Consider the following 18,583-nt stretch of genomic DNA (forward strand, 5'->3'; position numbering starts at 1 on the left):
CCAGTGACAATGCCCTATGCTTTGCTTTACTTTCTGAGCAATGGTTCCTTTTCTCATCCTTGCACTGGATTCCTGAAGTTGTGCATTCTTCATGTTGCCTTCTTTCTCACCGTCATGCTGTCCCTAGTGATATCATCCAGAAAGACAGAGGTAGCCCCCACATGCAAACAAACCTCTCACTTTCCAGACCACTTCCACCTCTCTCACCACTGATTGCAGTGTTGTGTGTGTCTGTTTAATTTGAGAGCCAAAATGTATGTTTACACTTTTTAAAAAATTCGTTCATGGGACACGGGCGTCGCTGGCTGGCCAGTATTTATGGCCCATTTGTAATTGCCCTTGAAGGGGCTGTTAAGAATCAACCACATTGCTGTGGATCTGGCATCACATGTAGGCCAAACCAAACAAGGATGGCAGGTTTCCTTCCTTAAAGATATTAGTCAACCAGACAGGTTTTTATAACAACGGTTTCATGATTGCCATTAGACTTTTAATTCCAAATTTTTATTGAATTCAAATTTCACCGTCTGCCATGGTTGGATTTGAAACTGGGACCCCATTATTCTGGATCTCTGGATTATTAGTGACAATGCCATGATGCCACTGCCTGCCCCCCATAGATATTTCTCTCAGTCCCATTCTTGTACATGTCTATCTTTTACAGCCTTGTCAGATAATTACTTTTCTCTTTGTGTTTCTGAGTAATCATGATGCTATTTTCTTTTTATAACAGGTTGTAATGTGGTTGAACATGAATGTCCATTTTGCTTTCTTGCTGACTGTTGAAGTCTCTGTATGCCTGATACATATTGATGGATTCCTAATGGGAACCCCACCAATGCCACACACTGATGAGCCAAACATTGAGCAAATGGAACAAGAACACTCAGATATTGAATCGGATATATATGAACCTGAGCAGGATTGGTTTAATGTGGAAGCCAATCAGCCTAAAAGCAAGGCTGCAGAGACTGGCGCTGCCCAATGCATCCAATGTTGTGATCGTCCATCACGCCGCAAGCAGCGTTACCATCACTACAACGAGGATCCACCAGAGTTTCAAGCCATCCCTCAAATCAATCTGACGATTCTCAAAGGTAAGGTCAAAATTACAAATGAATGCTACTCTCTCATGGAAGGAAGAGGTGGGAGTAGCATAGAGTCATATTTTCCTACTGTAGTTCCTGAAATTCCAACTGAGCTTCTGGTCTTAAACGTGCTGACCTAACTTGTAAAAAAGAGGCGGATGTAGGGTGATGAGAGGTCACAGCTCTGAAACATTGGTTAGAGTTTTTCCAAGGGCTTTAGGACTCCAATGTGAGGATCGTGTAGGGCCCCAATCTGCACTTGGGATGTACTCAGGAACTTTTTTGTGGGTGGTCGCCTAATTGGCCATCTCTGGTCTTGCTGTTCAATTCTGAATAGCACGTGGGATATAGACACTGCCAGTTTTATCAGAGATCTGGCAGCCCTGAAAGCTCGGCAGCTGCGCCACTGGGATAGGGAAGCAGGAATTAAAAACTTGAGAGACCAGGTAGGCAGGGCACTCTGGATGGCCCCTTAGAGCCATGGTGAGGCCTTCCTTTTCTCAGCCTCCCACTTTGGGGTTTGGAGCTTCCAGCTTCAAATTGTCCTTATGAAGGTCTTTGGTTATTTCAAATCACTACCCACCTCCATTCAGCAGGCAGCTGATCCACATCCGTTCTCTCCGCTGGGAGGCCCAAGGCTTCTTTGCAAGGCCAGGAGGCCCCTATCTCTCCTGGTTCACAAGAACATCTGAAAAATACATTTTAAACTCCTTCACCTCTTCTGGCCCCTGGCAAATTTTGCCCAATGGAGGAGTGAAAAAGGTCTCTCCTCAATCAGACCTGTGGTTGATATTGGACCTCAGATTCTGATGACTGATTGCCATGTGTAAAACACAATCCAGATTCCTTCCTGTGCTTGTCCTTTCCATTTTCTCAAAACGATAGGGAAGGAAACAGGATGGGTGAGGGTAACTATTGTAGCTGCCCTCTTCACCCAATTTCTGCCCACTGGGGACATTTCAAATCTGGATCTAGGTGTCAGCTTGGCTGAGTGGCAGCACTCTTATCTCTGAATCGGAAGGTGGAAGCTTGAAACAACAAAACAGACCTGAGCGTGTAATGTAGGTTAATATTTCAGTAGGCACAGTAAGTAGTCTCGCAACATCAGGTTACTGTTAGACCTTAACCTAGTGTTGTGAGACTACTCACAGTGCCTACCCCAATCCAACACTGGCAATCCACATCAATATTTCAGTAGGGTTTAGCGTTGTCTATAGGATGAAACATTAATGCTGTTCAGATGGAAATAGAAAGATTTGATGATATTATAACACAATCAAGAGTTAAACAAATAGCTGACTGGTCATTTATCACTTTGTTTGTTCCTAACTGCTTACGCCACAGTACAAAAGTGAGCACATTTCATCAGTGATTTGTATATCAGGCGGGTATGAGAAGTGATAAATAAATACAGGTGCTGCTGGACATCTTTTGTTTTTGCTTCACCAATTCTTTTAGCTCTTGATGTCAGTAAAAGATTTGGGTTGGAATCATGGATCCAAATTTAGACACATTGCTTTTTACTGCACAATCAATAATGTATATCAGGGATGGAAAACAAATAGAAAAACTACATGGGCAGTCTCTCCAGAGAGGGTGACTCACTGCAGCACTGATATCAATTCTTCATCAGGCACAGAGAGAGCAAAACAACAACGATGACCCTAAAGACAGCAACATGCTTTTACCATGAGTCTGCTGGTAATGTCACCTCTCAGCATACAAGCTGCTATTCGGGATCACACAGAATCAGCTGCATAGAAACAGGCCCAACAGTTGGCACACAGCATTTATACTTCACACATGGGATGGCACAGTGATTAGCATGGCTACTTCACAATACCAGGGACACAGGTTCAATTCCGGCCTTGGGTCAGTGTTTCTGTGGAGGTTGCACATTCTCCCCATGGGTTTCCTCTGGATGCTCCGGTTTCCTCTCACAGTCCAAAGTTGTGCAGGTGAGGTGGATTGGCCATGCTAAATTGCCCATTAGTGTCAGAGGAACTCGCTAGGGTAAATGCATGGGGTTATGGGGATAGGGCCTGTTGCGATTGTGGTTGGTGCAGACCTGAAGGGCTGAATGGCCTCCTTCTGCACTGTAGGATTCTACGTCTATTTGACTCTTTCACTTCACCCCCATTCCCATCTCCCTCACACATGGAATTTACACAGCAATAGTGTGTTTATTGACACGTGTTTCCAAACATAGAAAATAAAAGCAGGAATACGCCACAAGGATGAAAAAGGTTCACCACCCCCTGGGTGATGAAATTTCTCCTCATCTCAGTCCTAAAACTATGATCCTTAGTTCTGGACCCCCCCCCCACACTATCAGGAACAAATCCAACCTGTTGACTCCAGTTAGAATTTTTAAAATTTTAATAAAGATTTAAAAAATAGTTTCTTACAATTGGTCTCCAATTACAATATTGTCATAATTTATTGCATTTTTTTTCTTAAATGCTGTTTAGCAATTTGAGAAGTTATCTTATTTTTGTGGACACAGACATGGACGATTGGGAGTAATTGTCTCCTCCTGCTATTTGTCCCAAAGCAGGATCCGTTACTGAGAGTGATTCCTGCCATGGAGTTGGGCTGGTTTTTATCTGCAGTTTGCTCGCTCCCCGCCTCATTAGTCATGCGTGTTTTGCATGGAGTCTCATGGCAGGATGGGCAGGGAGTCAGGTGCTTCTCCTGTCAGGTTCGGTCATCATATTTAAAAGGCACCTGGACAGGCCTTCACTGACAGGAAGAAAGGTGAGCAGGGAAGGTAATAAGCTGTGCCTCCTCTGTGTCAGTGATACATCCTTGGTGCATATCATCGAGGCAGCACAGGAAAGTCCTCTTCCCCGGGATGCTCTTCCAACTGACCATTGCGGCCTGGGAGAAGTTCGTCGGGTGGTCAGCGTCTGTGGGGTGCAGAGGAGGATCGACCTGCAGTGTAGGAAACAGGTCAATCCTATCCGTGTTTTTAGGGGAAGTGAACCCTCAACTCACCCAATCCACATCACCACTCGTTTGTGCTTGTCTCATGAGACCTGGGCATTGCTGGCAAGGCCAGTATATCTCTTGCCCATCCCCAAGTGTCCTTGACAAGTTGGTGGATGCTGCCATATTGCCAGTCAATGTGCCATGTTGTTAGCGGATCAACCGCAGGATTTTCACCCAGCTCAGTGAGGGTACAGCCATGGAGTGGAGTGCGGAGTAATTTACATGCGGTATTGTTCCCATGTGTCTGCTGCCCTGTTCTTCTTGCTGCAGGGCTTTGGAAGGTGCTGTTCAAGGAGTTTTGATACTTGCTGCAGAGAATCTTGTTGATTATACATTCTGCTGCCACTATGTGCCAGAGAGACTAAAGGTGGAACATGCTGATGGGATGCCAATGAAGTGGGATGCTTTGCTGTAGGTTGTGTCTAACTTTGTGGGTGTCCTGGGAGCTGCGCCCATCCAGACAAGTGGAGAATATTATCTCTCACTTCTCAATTGTGTTGTGCACACAGTGGTTAGGATTTGGGTTACAAGCTCAGTTATCAGCCACAGGATTAGGACCCTGTGACCTGCTCTTCCATCATACATATTCACAATCCATCGATATGTCTTTATAGAGGAGAAGATGGAGAGAGACAAAATGGGAGGGCGGATGTCTGAGCTCCTGATCCTTATTGCATTTGAACATCAGGTTACTGAGCTAGCAGGGGAGCAACATGACCATACCTGTGCCAAAAGCGAGGTCAGCCTTGCCAAAGCATCCAACGAGGAACCAGACAAAATCAAGGTGATTGATGAGTGCCAAGTTTGAGCCATCCTGGGTAGTCACTCATTCTTGCCTCTCTCCATGCCTGGTGTCCGCAGGAAGAGGGTAAGGCCAGTCCCTGCACCAGACATAAGCCCCAGCCTACTGGAGGCTTCAGAGGAGGATGAGGACAACTTCATATTTGTGAAGCCATCACAGCATTCACTCGCTCCCTCCGTCAGCCTAGAGACACGCACCTTGGTCTCTTATAGATTTAATTTAGGTTTGGGCTCACACTCTGGTGGTCACCACACAGACACATGTCCACAGCAGGGGGAGGCAGCAACAGCCAAAATCTCCAGCACTCAGAAGACTGCTGGAGAAGAGGTTTCTGCTAAGTTAAAGTCAGATGATGACCCTCTGGAAGTGATCATGGAGAAGAGGCTGGAGTATCGATGAGATACAGGGAAACATCAGGCAGAGGTGTCAGAGGCCCTCATCAAAGGGAAGACGTGTTGTCTGATGTAGTGGCTCTGATATGTGAGCACACCTAAATCTCCATGAGGAGGATGACAGATGCCATGAAGAACTTGGCCCAGCAGAATGTCTACTCTATGCCGGAATCGTGCTCAGACCTGCACTGCATCGCTGTAGCCATGGGGAGATTTTGCAATGGTTACACGAGAGGAGAACTTGGACCTTCTTCCAGGTGGTCCTTCCCCACAAGAAGTCAAGGAATGGCCCCTAGGCACCCGAAGGGAAGAGGAGAGCCTGGCGGATGACAAGTATTCACCCTCCATTGGTGTCCAGGCATTGCCAGTGCCCTCTGACTGTGACTCCCATCCGCTCAGGCTGAGGAGAGTGCAGCAGTCTCTAGCAGGAAACCCAAAGTAGGCCGGGGTCTTCCTGGCCTTGGACCTCCAGAGGACGCCTGCAAAAGTCATCGCCAACAAGAAAGCGTGTTAGTCAGCAGGCTAGCTCCACCTCTGCTCCCGATGTTGGGGGAGCCCAAAAGTAACTGTGGTGCAACCCAACCTAACACTGTATATTTTTATAAAAATAAATCCTCATCGTTACTTAATTTTAAACTGGATGTTTTTGGCTGAACAAAGACCATTGAGATGACACACTCTGTGCCTGTGAGTTATTGTCTGTGAGTCACCAGAATAAAGGAAGCCACTTAGCAGTTTTGGAAATGTCGCACCTCATTAATTCTGACTTGGGGATTGCACGTGAAGGCTAATTGTATTTGATAAACTGGGCTGCCAGTGGAGTCAACGCGAGAGATTTTCTGGGTGGCAGAGGCGGCAAAGCCATTGGCCACCGGTGGGATCTTCTGGTGTTGCCGATGCCTCTGGTGTTTTACATGGCTCACCCACCCTGCCGCTGGGGAATCCTTGACATGGCCGGAAAATCCCGCCCTGGGTTTATGGCTGGGATTTTCTGTTCTTTCCCATGATGGACCAGCCAAAAGTTTGTTGATTTTGGGCAGGAATTTCTGGTGATGCCTGTGATTGTTGAGGCTGGATTTAAAAATATCCAGCATTAGAAATATTAGGCGGGATTTTCCCAAAAATATCCAAGTGCCACAAAAGTTTCACCCCGGTTTTTTCAGCGAGCTACCCCATGCAATTTTCCTACACTCTTGTCAATTTTTTCAGCAGTAGGGGGTTTCATGCCTGCAGGTGGAGAATGGGCGAAGTCTAAGCTCACCAGGAAAGCTGGCTGCAGATGGCTAGATATGTGTCCTGATCTCCCATATACTGTGTATAAGTCTGTGCATAAGTGGGAGATCTGTTAACCCCCTCCCACAATTCACATCGCCTCCCCCCCCCATCCCCTCTCTGATCGCAAACACCCCACAAACCCTGCCATAGACACCCTGACATTGACACCCCCCATAGAGCTCAGCCACAGACACTCTCTGATCATGCACCCCCCCAGTCACACCCCAACAGAACCCCCTACAGACCCCCACACACAGATCCTCCCCACAGACTCTTCAACCGCCTCCCCAACAGACCTCCCTGACTGTTGGTCTCCTGATCGCTGCCCCCCCACTTGCACCCCCCCCCCCCCCCCCCCCCCCCCCATCCACGATATTGATCTCCATTTAGCTTAATGGCAATCAGCCAAAGGCAAAAGGTAGACAAATCTACTTCTAGGCTAAAATTATTTCCTTACAGAGTCCGAATGCATTGTAAACCAAAGTGCCAGTGGGTAAGTGTATTTCTTTTGTGAAGTCGATAAGTATTGACCTTTCCAGTACTGACTAAGGGCCATCCAGAATCAAAACGTTAGCTCTATTAGATTCAAGAAAGAAACAGGTATGTTTCTGATCAAAAGCGGGGATAAAGGGCTATGGAGAGCAGGCAGGAAAGTGGAGTTGAGACCAGGATAAGATCAGCCATAGTCACGTTAAATAGCAGAGCGGACTTGAAGGGCTGAATTGCCTTCTCCCGCTCCTATGTTGCTATTCTCTCTCCACAGATGCTGTCAGACCTGCTGAGATTTTCCAGCGTTTTCTGTTTTTGTAACTCTCAAGTACTGCTTAGTTCTAAATGGTGAACAAAACCTGCTGGCCGTGTACGCCTCAAAACCAGAATTACCATTCGAGCTTATTGGATCTTTATATGTTTGCCATATTTCTGTCTCGCTCACTATGATTCCCGTGGCAGGTAAGGTGGGAAATTTTCAGATTTTAGTTTGTTTTCAAATTGTTGCTTAAACAAAACTCGTGTCTGGTATTTGGAGAGAATGAAGCCATTCAAGCATTATTTTATCTCTATTGACAGAACAAGGGATGATGGTTCTTTTAGTGTGACAAACACAGTAAATGTGTGTGAGAAAGCAATGAAGTGAGATTTAAAGTGATAATGGAGTCTACTGTCTGGACCACTATGCCGAGGACTTCTGCTCCTCCAGAAACAGGAGAAGCTAGTGAGAAATACAACTAAGTTTGTGCTTAAGAACTCCTGAAAGTCAGTAATATGGAGCTTGTGAAGTTTTCATCAGATAAACCAAAAAGTTACATTTTACTCTGCTTGGATTTGGAATGAAGGATCTGAATGAATGGGAGAATATTGAAGATAAGCGCAGCAATGGCAAAAAGTAGCATTAATCTGAATGATGTACATGTGCATGGATAACAGGTACAGATACTAGATCAACAAAGTTTCAGTTTGTAAACTGAATCAACTGAACTTCTAGCCTCTACCATAGAATCCCTACAATACAGGAGGAGACCATTCAGTCTTTGCAACCTGCACCACCCAGGCCCTATTCATGTAACCCCATATATTTACCCTGCTAGCCCCATTACACTACGCAGCAATTTAGCACGGCCAATCAGCAGACACAGGGAGAATGTACAAATTGAACACAATCACCTGAGGCAGGAATTGAACCTGGGTCCCTGGCGCTTTGAGGCAGCAGTGTTAACCACTGAGCCACCATGCTGCCATATCCAGTCCTTAAAGAAAAGGAGCTCAGGTGTGAAATACGTTCTCTGCAGAGGCCCAGTATCACTTTGGCCGACAATGATGTCCACTGGGTACATCCAGTGGGTTTTGTGCAGCTTTGCGTCAGGATAAAGGTACAGTTGGGGTTCCTTAAGTCTGTGTCAGAAAGCTGTGAAATGACACTGTCCCGATATCACACAGACAGCCCAAAGAGAATGTCAGTTTATCAAATTCAGACCACACAGGTCCAGGCCACAAATTAGTCAATCACTCACCAACCAGCGAACAATAAGCTACAGAATGGATCTTGCACTAACTTTTCTTAAAGAATCAAGTGTTTAAATTGTAGCTGATATAATATTTATGAACTTCAGACATTGTGAAGTGTCTGGAAATACTCTGGATTGTTTTGGAGGTGATGTGGTTAGTTCCTGAGAGTCGAGATTCCCATCAAAAGATTCTGTGATTGGGACAATGTTTACACAATGGTTATGTGGTTATAATAAATTGTGCTTTCTGTGATCTCTTTTCTCAATGTTCCAATATTTGTTTGCATAAGTTTAAGAAGAGTGAACTTTTTGTTATTGATACTTCAATGGTTGGTTTGGTTGACAGTTTTATAAAGTTGTAGGAGCATCAGTTTTGTTTTGCCTTAGACTTACGAATGGGTGTTTCGAAAGCAAGTTCACGCACACTGTAAGTGTTGTAGAATACAATGGTTCTATTCATAGTATTTACTGGTTGAATGTGCATGGTGGGGCCATTAGTTGGCATGGATGGCATGAAGGGCCATGGGGCTGGGTGAGGACATAGGTTGGCATGAAGGGGGGATGGGTGACATTATTAAAATGTTTTGAACGTAACTTTCAAAACGTTTCCAAATATAGATTATGGTTCATGATTCCTCTGAGGTCCATGAATGCTGAGTCATGGAGCAGCTGGTCCAATGCCATGAAAATTGTGAGGGCTAGGAAATGCTCTTCCCCTCAATGGAGCCAGTCAGGTTTAGAATTCAGGATGTGAGCTCACTCACCCACATCCTCACTCCTTACCATGCACCAACAAAAATTGGGGGTGCCAGAACATGGATCTGGGTCACATCCACCATTTAGATTCCCTGACTCCGTTACAATGCAGTTGGTAGTGTGAAAGCTTGGGCCCAAGCTGTTGGGGATAAGGAGGATAACATTTTTTAGTGAAATGTGGGTTTGCCAACTTTTTTTATCTGAATTTTGTGAAGCTTTGTGAAGCTGCAAACTGCATACCTGAAATTTGACTTCAATATTCACCATAAAGTTCTATAACTCTCACTAAGAAGCACAGCTTCAGAAAGTCTACATTTCCATAACGAGCATTCCCGTGATAGTGAGTTGTAAAGTACAAAGCAAATGGGTTATATCCCAATCATTTCTAAACAAAATATGGAATGGTAGGGGCTTTATCATCACATTGCACCTAAGCCATGGCTGTGAGGGAAAAGACATGTGCAACAAAACATCTGCTTAAAGTATTCAAACAACTCAAGATAGAAGAAGGAACTCCAATCTTCTGTGGTCCTTTTAATGTTTTGTGAGAAAAGGTAAAAATCAAGACAATGAAATACCAGATTATTGGCTCTTTGGCATCTATATTATGTAGAGGGTAGCATGGTGGCACAGTGGTTAGTACTGCTGCCTCACAGCGCCAGGGTTTGATTCCCAGCTTGGGTCACTGTTTGTATGGAGTCTGAATGCTCTCCCCGTGTCTGTGTGGTTTCCTCCGAGTGCTCCGGTTTCCTCCCACACTCCAAAGACATGCAGGTTAGATGAATTGGCCACGCTAAATTCTCCCTCAGTGTACCCGAACAGGTGCCGGAGTGTGGCGACTAGGGACTTTCACAGTAACTTCATTGCAGGCCTATTTGTGACACTAATAAATAAACTTAAAACTTATAAACAACTATGAAGGATGGAACCGAATCAGGAAATGATCTGAAGAAGTTACAATGTGTATGAAATGAGTTGATGCTAAAGCTGAGTGACAAAAACAAATGCCAGTGATACCAACAGCAAATATGACATGATGCCAAATATGTGCGTCTGCCTTCTTTGCTTGGTTTTGGAAATGCTGTTTGAGTAAACACTATTTCATAGTGGTTCCATTACAGTGTTTTTAATTAACCGACAGCTGCTCTGCAGGAAACTTAGAAACCAGTAAGCATAAAATAGTGGAAAAATTTTAAACTTTCCAGATTCCCCAAGCAACAGTTGAAGCACGTTCACTTCTAAACAATGTGAATAATGCAAAAAATACGGGAACTGAAGAAATGGCCTGAAGCATATTGGTTTTACGATACCACACTTAAGATCATTTAATATTAGGATAAGACTCGAATAGATAATCCAGGCTGAAGGCTTTGTAGGTGCCATCTTGCCGATGAGATATTTCATTAAGGACAAGCTGTTGGGGTGTAAAAGGCTTCCTGGCACATTTGGGAGGTGTTGAAATTCTTCACTCCTAACCTCCATTCATCCTTTAATCAATACCACTTAATGCAGATTAGCTGGAAACCCTTCTCATTTGTTGTAAAGTGGGACCATACTGAGTAAATATTTGCTGCCATGTTTGTCTACACAACAACATCACCACTTTTTCTCTCCCTTGAGGTTTTATTCCACAAAGGTATTTATTTATTTAACTTTGAGAGATTCTGAGGAGATAAAAGGTGTTACAAGTTCAAGCTTTCTATTTCTTTCACTTATACCATTTTTCTATTGATGTACGATAAATGTGAGGGTCGTTTCAACTTCTGCCTATGGCAATGAATGAGTAATGGCATTTGCTGCCTATTTCCCACCAAACTTTAAAATAAATGTTTCTATGTTTTGGATCACTATTTGTCATTTTATCCCCATGATTACTTCCACATTTATTCCCTAGTTACCCTCGAATTGAACTAGGTCATCTCAGAGGGCATTTAAGAGTCGCATGTAGGCCAGACCAGGTGAGATTTTCTTTTCTAAATTACATTAATCAACCAGCTGGGTTTTTACGATGATCAACTTTTAATTCCAGATTTTAAAAAATATTAGATTCAAATTTCAACAGCTGCCGTGGTGGGATTTGAACCTGGGTCCCCACATCATTACCCTGGGTCTCTGGATTACTTATTCATTCTATGGGGGAATTTTCCTGTTCCGCCTGCCATGGGATTTGTAGTGGGCAGGGTGGGGTGGACCATGCAAAGGTTCAGTGACATTGGGTGACATTTGCTGGTTTTGGGGTGAATGCATCTGGAAAATCCCTCCCTATATCTCTTTGGAGCCATTTTCTTTCTTCCTAATAGTTTGCATTGCTACCCGGCTTTGCATCATCAGCAAAGCCAGATCTCTGTCATTTCCCCTAATTCAATACTAAAAGTTTGAGTTAGTTGAGGCACCAGCACTTCTTCTTCCAGCACTTTACTAGTGATAGCCTGTCAAATTGAAAATGCTCTATTTATGTCTAATCTCTGCTTCCTGTCCATTAACCTATCCTCTATTCATGCAAAAATATCACCTCCAACTCTAAAAGCATTTAGTTTGTGTAACAGCCCTTTTTGTGTCACTTATTGAATGCCTTTCCAAATGTACTACTGGTTTCCCACTACTTACTCTACTAGCTACAAGCTCAAAAAGCTCTAATGAATTTGTCAAGCAGGATTTCCATTTCATAGAACCATGGTGACGTGTTCTAATCTTTGTTTATCCATCGATTTAAAATTGAGATCAATCACGGGGTACACAGATCTCATCTTTTTTGACAGGTAAATATCACAAATGACATTAGCAAACCCAATGCAAAGCACAAAATCAGCCGGCTGTTTCACAGCAAATAAAGGTGAATGAACAAATAAATTGTTGACTTTGTAGGAAACTACTGGAACATTTGTTAAAGGAATAGTTTTGGTCTGTAAAGAAAAATGTTACATAAGTCATGAAGATGTTGCCCTTGATGATTTGGTGTGGGGGGAAGGGAGGATGAGGTAGCACAGTATCTATTATTTTAATCATCGAGAACTATTATTAGTCATAGAGTCATAGAGGTTTGTAACATGGAAACAGACTCTTTAGCCCAACTTGTCTATGCTGCCTTTTTCTTTAATAACTAAGCTGGTCCCAATTGCCCGCATTTGGCCCATATCCTTCTATATCCATCTTACCCATGTAACTGTGTAAACGCTTTTTAAAAGACAAAATTGTACCCGCCTCCACTTCTGCCACTGGCAGCTTGTTCCAAACCCTCATCATCCACTGGACCCTTTTGTCTTTCTCCCCTCTCACCTTAAACCTATGCCCTCTAATTTTAGACTCTTCTACCTTTGGGCTATTAGTGCTTTACAGAGAGAGGATTGGTGCTGAATCTAATAATTACTCCACTTAACCTTGAATTTTTGGTTCCAATTGTTACACCTTAAGCTAATGAAAAGGAATACAGTTAGACATATATGGTCAAAGAAAGTTTATTTATTAGTCACAAGGAAGGCTTACATTAACACTGCAATGAAGTTACTGTTAAATTTCTCTAGCTGCCACATTCTGTGCCTGTTCGGGTCAGTGCATCTGACCAGCACATCTTTCAGACTGTGATCATTTACTGCTTTATAACATACTATTCATTTATTTTTAGGTGAGAAGGGTGATAAAGGGCCACGAGGATCTTATGGCAAAAATGGAAAAACAGGAATGCCTGGAATGCGGGGTCCAGCAGGTTCAAAAGGAGCAAAGGGAAATACAGGAAAGTTTGGAGAGCCATGCAAAATGTATTACGCTGCTTTCTCTGTTGGCCGAAAGAAAGAATTACACAGTAACAATTACTACCAGATATTGGTGTTTGATACCGTGTATGTCAACCTGTATGATCAATTTAACATGTTCACAGGGAAGTTTTACTGCACCATCCCAGGCATTTATCACTTTAGCCTGAATGTCCACACCTGGAACCAGAAGGAAACCTACATGCACATCATGAAGAATGAAGAGGAGATTGTCATTCTCTATGCTCAGCCCAGTGACCGCAGCATCATGCAAAGCCAGAGCATCATGATAGATCTGAAACAGGACGACGAAGTCTGGGTTCGTTTGTTTAAGGGAGAACGGGAGAACGCCATCTTCAGTGATGGCTTTGATACTTACATCACCTTTAATGGCTACTTGATTAAACCAAGCAGTGAGAAATGAATGAACAGCTAAATAAGCAATGTTTCAGTTAATATGGGACTGTTATTAGGAAAGAATAAGGAAGCTTATCAAAGGGAAACTCCAGGATTCTGTTTTTAAAGTTGTTTCATGTCTTTTATCTTGATTTATAGTAGCTGAAATCCTCTGAGTTGCTTTGTATGTCTTTTTAATTCCATTGTTAATAGTATGAAGCTGCCCTTTCCAAAGCTCAGAAATTTGAATTCATTTTAGTGGCTCTTTTTTTGCCTCCAGCATGCTTCAGTGGTATCACAGAGACTGTTAGAATGATCTCTGTTGTGGAGTTCTGTTCTTCCAGGGAATACAGTGAGGCTTCAGGCCCCCTGCTGCTCTTTTCTGTGGCTGTCATTAAGATCCCTAAGTTCAGTACAGTGATATTTTACTACACCCACTCAAGCAACCTGCTTTTATAACCTGCGTGTCCAATTAGTATTGTGCTGTTAAAATATGAGACGACTAGGAGATTAGTGAGTTAGTGTCTGTAATTATCTGAGTTGCAATGCACAAAAATCCTTGTGGGACGGGATCCCTGCAATTATGGCAAAGAATCTATTCTGTTGCTGGCAAGAGGGAGCAATTTTAACCTAAGCCATGGAGTCAGTTGTAACCCTCCTTTTGAACTCCATTCCATTTGTTTATTTATCTGTGAGACATGGGCATCGCTGCCAGGCCAGCATACATTGCCCATCCCTAGTTGCCTTTGTTCAGAGGGCAGTTGAGAGTAAACCACACTGCTGTGGCTCTGGAGTCACATGTAGGACAGACCAAATAAGGACAGCAGATTTCCTTCCCTAAAAGACATTAATGAACCAGATGAGTTTTTCCAACAATGGTTTTGTGGTCATCAGTAGATTCTTAATTCCAGATTTTTTTTATTGAATTCAAATTCCATCATTTGCTATGGCGGGATTCGAACCCTGGTTCCCAGAACATTAGCTGAGTTTCTGGAGTCATACTCTAGCAATAATACCACTAGGCCATCATCTTCCCTTTAACTTGACCTTTAAGGACCTAAATATAAATTATGGCACATCTTCCAAATACAAACACTGTGGAGTTGTGACCGAAGGAACTTTATTCTGTTTCTAATGTTATAGTTTACCTAGTGTATGTCATCATGTAAAGTGACACTGGAATGTGTTCTCACAACTCCGAGATTGAATTTGGGACCTTCCTGGTTTGCATGGGGCAGTAGCCTGTCTGCCCACTGAGCCACGAGGGGAAAACTCAACTTTTATATTTTCAAATACTGTACCAACATTATTTATAATACACAGCATAACATAATTGACTTCATTGTAACGTTGGATGGGGTGCAAAACTATTATTCCACTTGCCTAGCTAGTTACATTGAAATTACCCACAGAGATAATGGCAGGGATTTTCCAGCCGCACTCACCCCCAGAACAGACTATCCCACCCGAGATCAATGGAATTTTCCATGGTCTGTATACCATTTGCTAGGATTCCTGTGGCAGGCATGAGGGGAAAATTCCGCCTAATGTCTTATATCCCTGGAGATTCCCATTAAATAAATAGCTTTCTTTTTGTTTGTCAGTCTTTCTGTCAACTCTTTTTGTTGTAATTCTATTCACTTTTTAGCCAAAGGAATTGTGACCGTGAAACAAAACAAATTATATTAATTTATCAAATCCAGCACTTAAGCTTAGATTTTCCAGTTGGTCCACATGAGAAATAAACATCACTTGGTCAAAACTTATGAGAAATCAGAGTGAGGAGCCACTGCCAAATCCTTTCCTATTTATTGTTCACGAATGTAGGGGCTCATCTGTATGTTTGCTTCCAGTTAACTGCTTCAACTTGGCAGCAAGCAGAGTGAACCCTGCTACATTTATGGACATCATTGTTATCATGATGTGTAGCCTATTTTGCAGCATTCAAGCTGGTAGCTATTTTGTGCAACTCTCGTTATGTAGTTCACATCAAGGTCCTGTGACACTTCAAGCTAAAAAGAGCTGTTCTCAGCTGTCCTGTGTGTCACTTCCTTTGGCACAAGTTCCACTGAATCATCTGAAAAGTAGGGCATGCTGTTGAACATCTTCCAGACGTTGAAGAGTTCCAAGGAAGCTCACTGCCTTAAAAACAAACCACAAGAGCTAGCCATTTAAGCTCTGCAGAAAGACTCAATTTCCAGTCTTAAAATGGACAAACTCTCAATCACGGGGTTTTACATAGCCAAGGACTTTCCTTTTTGTATTGAGGCTGATCACAGAATTACAAGAATGGGTGCTCCACAAAAAAGGCTGGGCAGCTGCCATTCCTGTATAGAACATAGAACACTACAGCACAAACAGGCCCTTCGGCCCACAAGTTGCGCCGTATCTCCTAACATCTAGCAATCCTAATTGGTACATTTAGACTCGAGTGTTGCTACTGTAACAAAATTAACATACAACATTTGCATGCACAAACTACATTGATCAATCTGTAATTTTTCCACGAATACTTAACTAAATAAAAATATGTTTAAGTAAAACGGGAACTTACTCAATTTTAGGCTTAAGTATCAATCCTTGTTATGGCCAATCTCTTTTATGTGGATGTTAATTGGACAACAGGTAGCACCATAACTTGCCTGTAATTACATTAATTTCCATTTTGACCCTGGGTTTAATTCCACTTGATTTCCCTTTCAAAATGACGGGTGGAATTTTCCCTTCCTGCCCACCACGGGATTCGTAGCCGGCGGGGCGGGGGGCTCTGTTGACCTGATGGAATCATAGAATCTTACACTGCAGGAGTCTGCATCAAGTACTACCGACCCAGGCCCTATCCCCATAACCCCATGCATTTACCCTCGCCAGTCCCCCGACCCTAAGGGGCAATTTAGCGTGGCCAATCCACCTAACCCGCACATCTTTGGACCTCGGGCCAGATTTTCTGGTTCTGGGATGAGTGCAGCTGGAAAATCCTGCCCAAAATCTTATTCAACACATGCTATTTATGCAAAAAATAACCCAAATTATATTATACAAAATTATATTTGTGGAAGGCTTCTGTTCCATAACCTGCAGAGTGTTTTCAATAAATTACAGAAAGGTAGAGATGTTATTTGTCTTCTAGAATCTAGCAGCCATCTTTAATATGGACTCATTTAAACAAAACAAATAAACAGCAACACACTGAAAGCACAGTATTTGAACACATGCCATGAAAATCATAGAATCATACAGCGCAGAAGAGGCCCTTCAGCCCATTGAGTCTGCACTGACACATTAGAAACACCTGAACTCCCACTTAATCCCATCTGCCAGCACTTGGCCCATAGCCCTGAATGTTATGATCTGCCAAGTATTCATCCAGATACTTTTTAAAGGATGTGAGGCAACCTGCCTCCACCACCCTCCCAGGCAGCACATTGCAGACTATCACCATCCTCTGGGTAAAAAAGTTTTTCCTCGCATCCCCCCTAAACCTCCTGCCCCTCATCTTGAACCTCGTGACTGACCCTTCAACTAAGAGGAACAGCTGCTCCTTATCCACTCTGTCCATGTCTCTCATAATCTTGTACACCTCGAGCAGGTCGCCCTGGATGATTTATGTCAGTTCTGGGGACGGGGCAAGTTCCAGTTGTGAAACCAGTTGGTCAAGGTCAAATGTAGTACAAGACTGAGGCAGAGTAAAGGACTCTGTGCTCAATCGCAACACAGTGTTGCTTTATCTGCAAAAGAGTGCAATCTTCTGCATGTAGGCGAAACTGCTCAGAATAATTTCAAATAGGGTCCTTACCGCCAGCAGAGAAGAAGGAGGTTTTTATCATATTGGGATTGGTCTCGATTTTGGTACCTTTCTTTTCAGGCTCACTATTCGTGATGTGACATATAAGCTATTGAGCTGGATAAATGCCAACCTTAAACATTGCGTTAGGCTAAATTATGGCTCTTCTTTCAAATACAAACACTATGGAGGCGTGACTGAAGGAACTTTATTTTGTTTTAATGTTAGGGATTAGCTAGCGAATGTCTTCATGGAAAATGACATTGGGATGTATTCTCACAAATCTGACACTGAACCTAGGATCTTCCTAGTTTGCATGGGGCAAGAGCCTCCCTTCCCATTGTGCCACGTGAGGGAATTTAACTTTCACTTTTTAAAGTATTAACGTCATATATAACATGCAACATAACATAAGTGGCTTCAATAAGCTATTTGGGTTTCAATGGTCTGAAGTGTGAGCATCAGAATATAAATGTTGTTTCCTGAAGTCAACCTCAAGCTCTTCATAAGCTTCCAATTTTTTTTAAATATCAAAACAGTGTTACTGAGTGCAGGATCTTCCCTGCAAACTTCCTCCTTTCCTGGTCTTGGTAGGAGTGAAAAACCAAGTCGGCCACGTCTGTGATGTAACATTGTGCAAAATCACGTCCATAATCCTGCCACTTGATTTCAGCATTGTCTCTATTTTCCCACTTTTTACACAGTCTCATAAATGCTATGACACAGGCAGGGATTTTCCTGCCCTGTTGCAGCGGGACCCACTTGCTGCTGGAGATTCAGTAGCCCAGCCAGAAGACTAGATGGTGGGCAGGGCTGGAAAATAGTGTCCATAGTTTCTGCTGATTTTCCATTGCTTCAGAAATGCTGAATTATTGCACTCCCTTGGCGTTTGACAATGTTCTCATATTGTGATACCGCTGTATTCTCTTTATGCAAGATAAACATAAAAAGAGTATTTCTCTGCTGAGAAAACTGGTGCAGAAGTCTCCAGCTCCACTGGACAGTTTTCTCTCCAGATCTTCTTCCTTTAACTGCAAAAAAAAAGTGGGCGTGGTTTGCGTCATCACACTAGCAGAGCAGGGGCTCTTACAGAGATTGGTATCCCCACCTGGCAGTGCCAACCTGGCAGTGCCAACCTGGCAGTGCCAACTGAAAGTGCCAATTTGTGCCAGGACAGTGCTGGAGGCATTGCGAGGTCAGTGTCTGGCCATGTCCCTCCCCTCCAGGGGCTATTACAGGCCTTTGTACCCCTTGAGGGATCTCTTCAACAGGTTCACGTCTGGGTGAACCTTTTGTGATCATGGTGGTGAGGTATAAAAATCTTGTGGGGGGGAAATCTGGCGTTGG

At 43.3% G+C, this 18,583-nt stretch overlaps 1 protein-coding gene across 2 annotated transcripts in view; it reads left to right on the top strand.

The window, feature by feature from the left end:
- Positions 1 to 18,322, top strand: part of c1qtnf1 (C1q and TNF related 1) — a 30,063-nt gene extending 11,741 nt beyond the window's left edge. For both annotated transcript variants that reach the window (XM_080208860.1, XM_080208861.1), the window contains exons 2-3: positions 734 to 1,097; positions 12,930 to 18,322. In XM_080208860.1, the coding sequence (XP_080064986.1) occupies positions 740 to 1,097; positions 12,930 to 13,480 (909 nt within the window). In that variant the 5' untranslated portion in view covers positions 734 to 739 and the 3' untranslated portion in view covers positions 13,481 to 18,322. The remainder of the gene's footprint in view (positions 1 to 733; positions 1,098 to 12,929) is intronic.
- Positions 18,323 to 18,583: the final 261 nt, after the last annotated feature.

Source organism: Carcharhinus amblyrhynchos, chromosome 21 (assembly GCF_965287045.1).
Source record: "Carcharhinus amblyrhynchos chromosome 21, sCarAmb.v2.hapA, whole genome shotgun sequence".
Taxonomy (NCBI): Eukaryota; Metazoa; Chordata; class Chondrichthyes; order Carcharhiniformes; family Carcharhinidae; genus Carcharhinus; species Carcharhinus amblyrhynchos.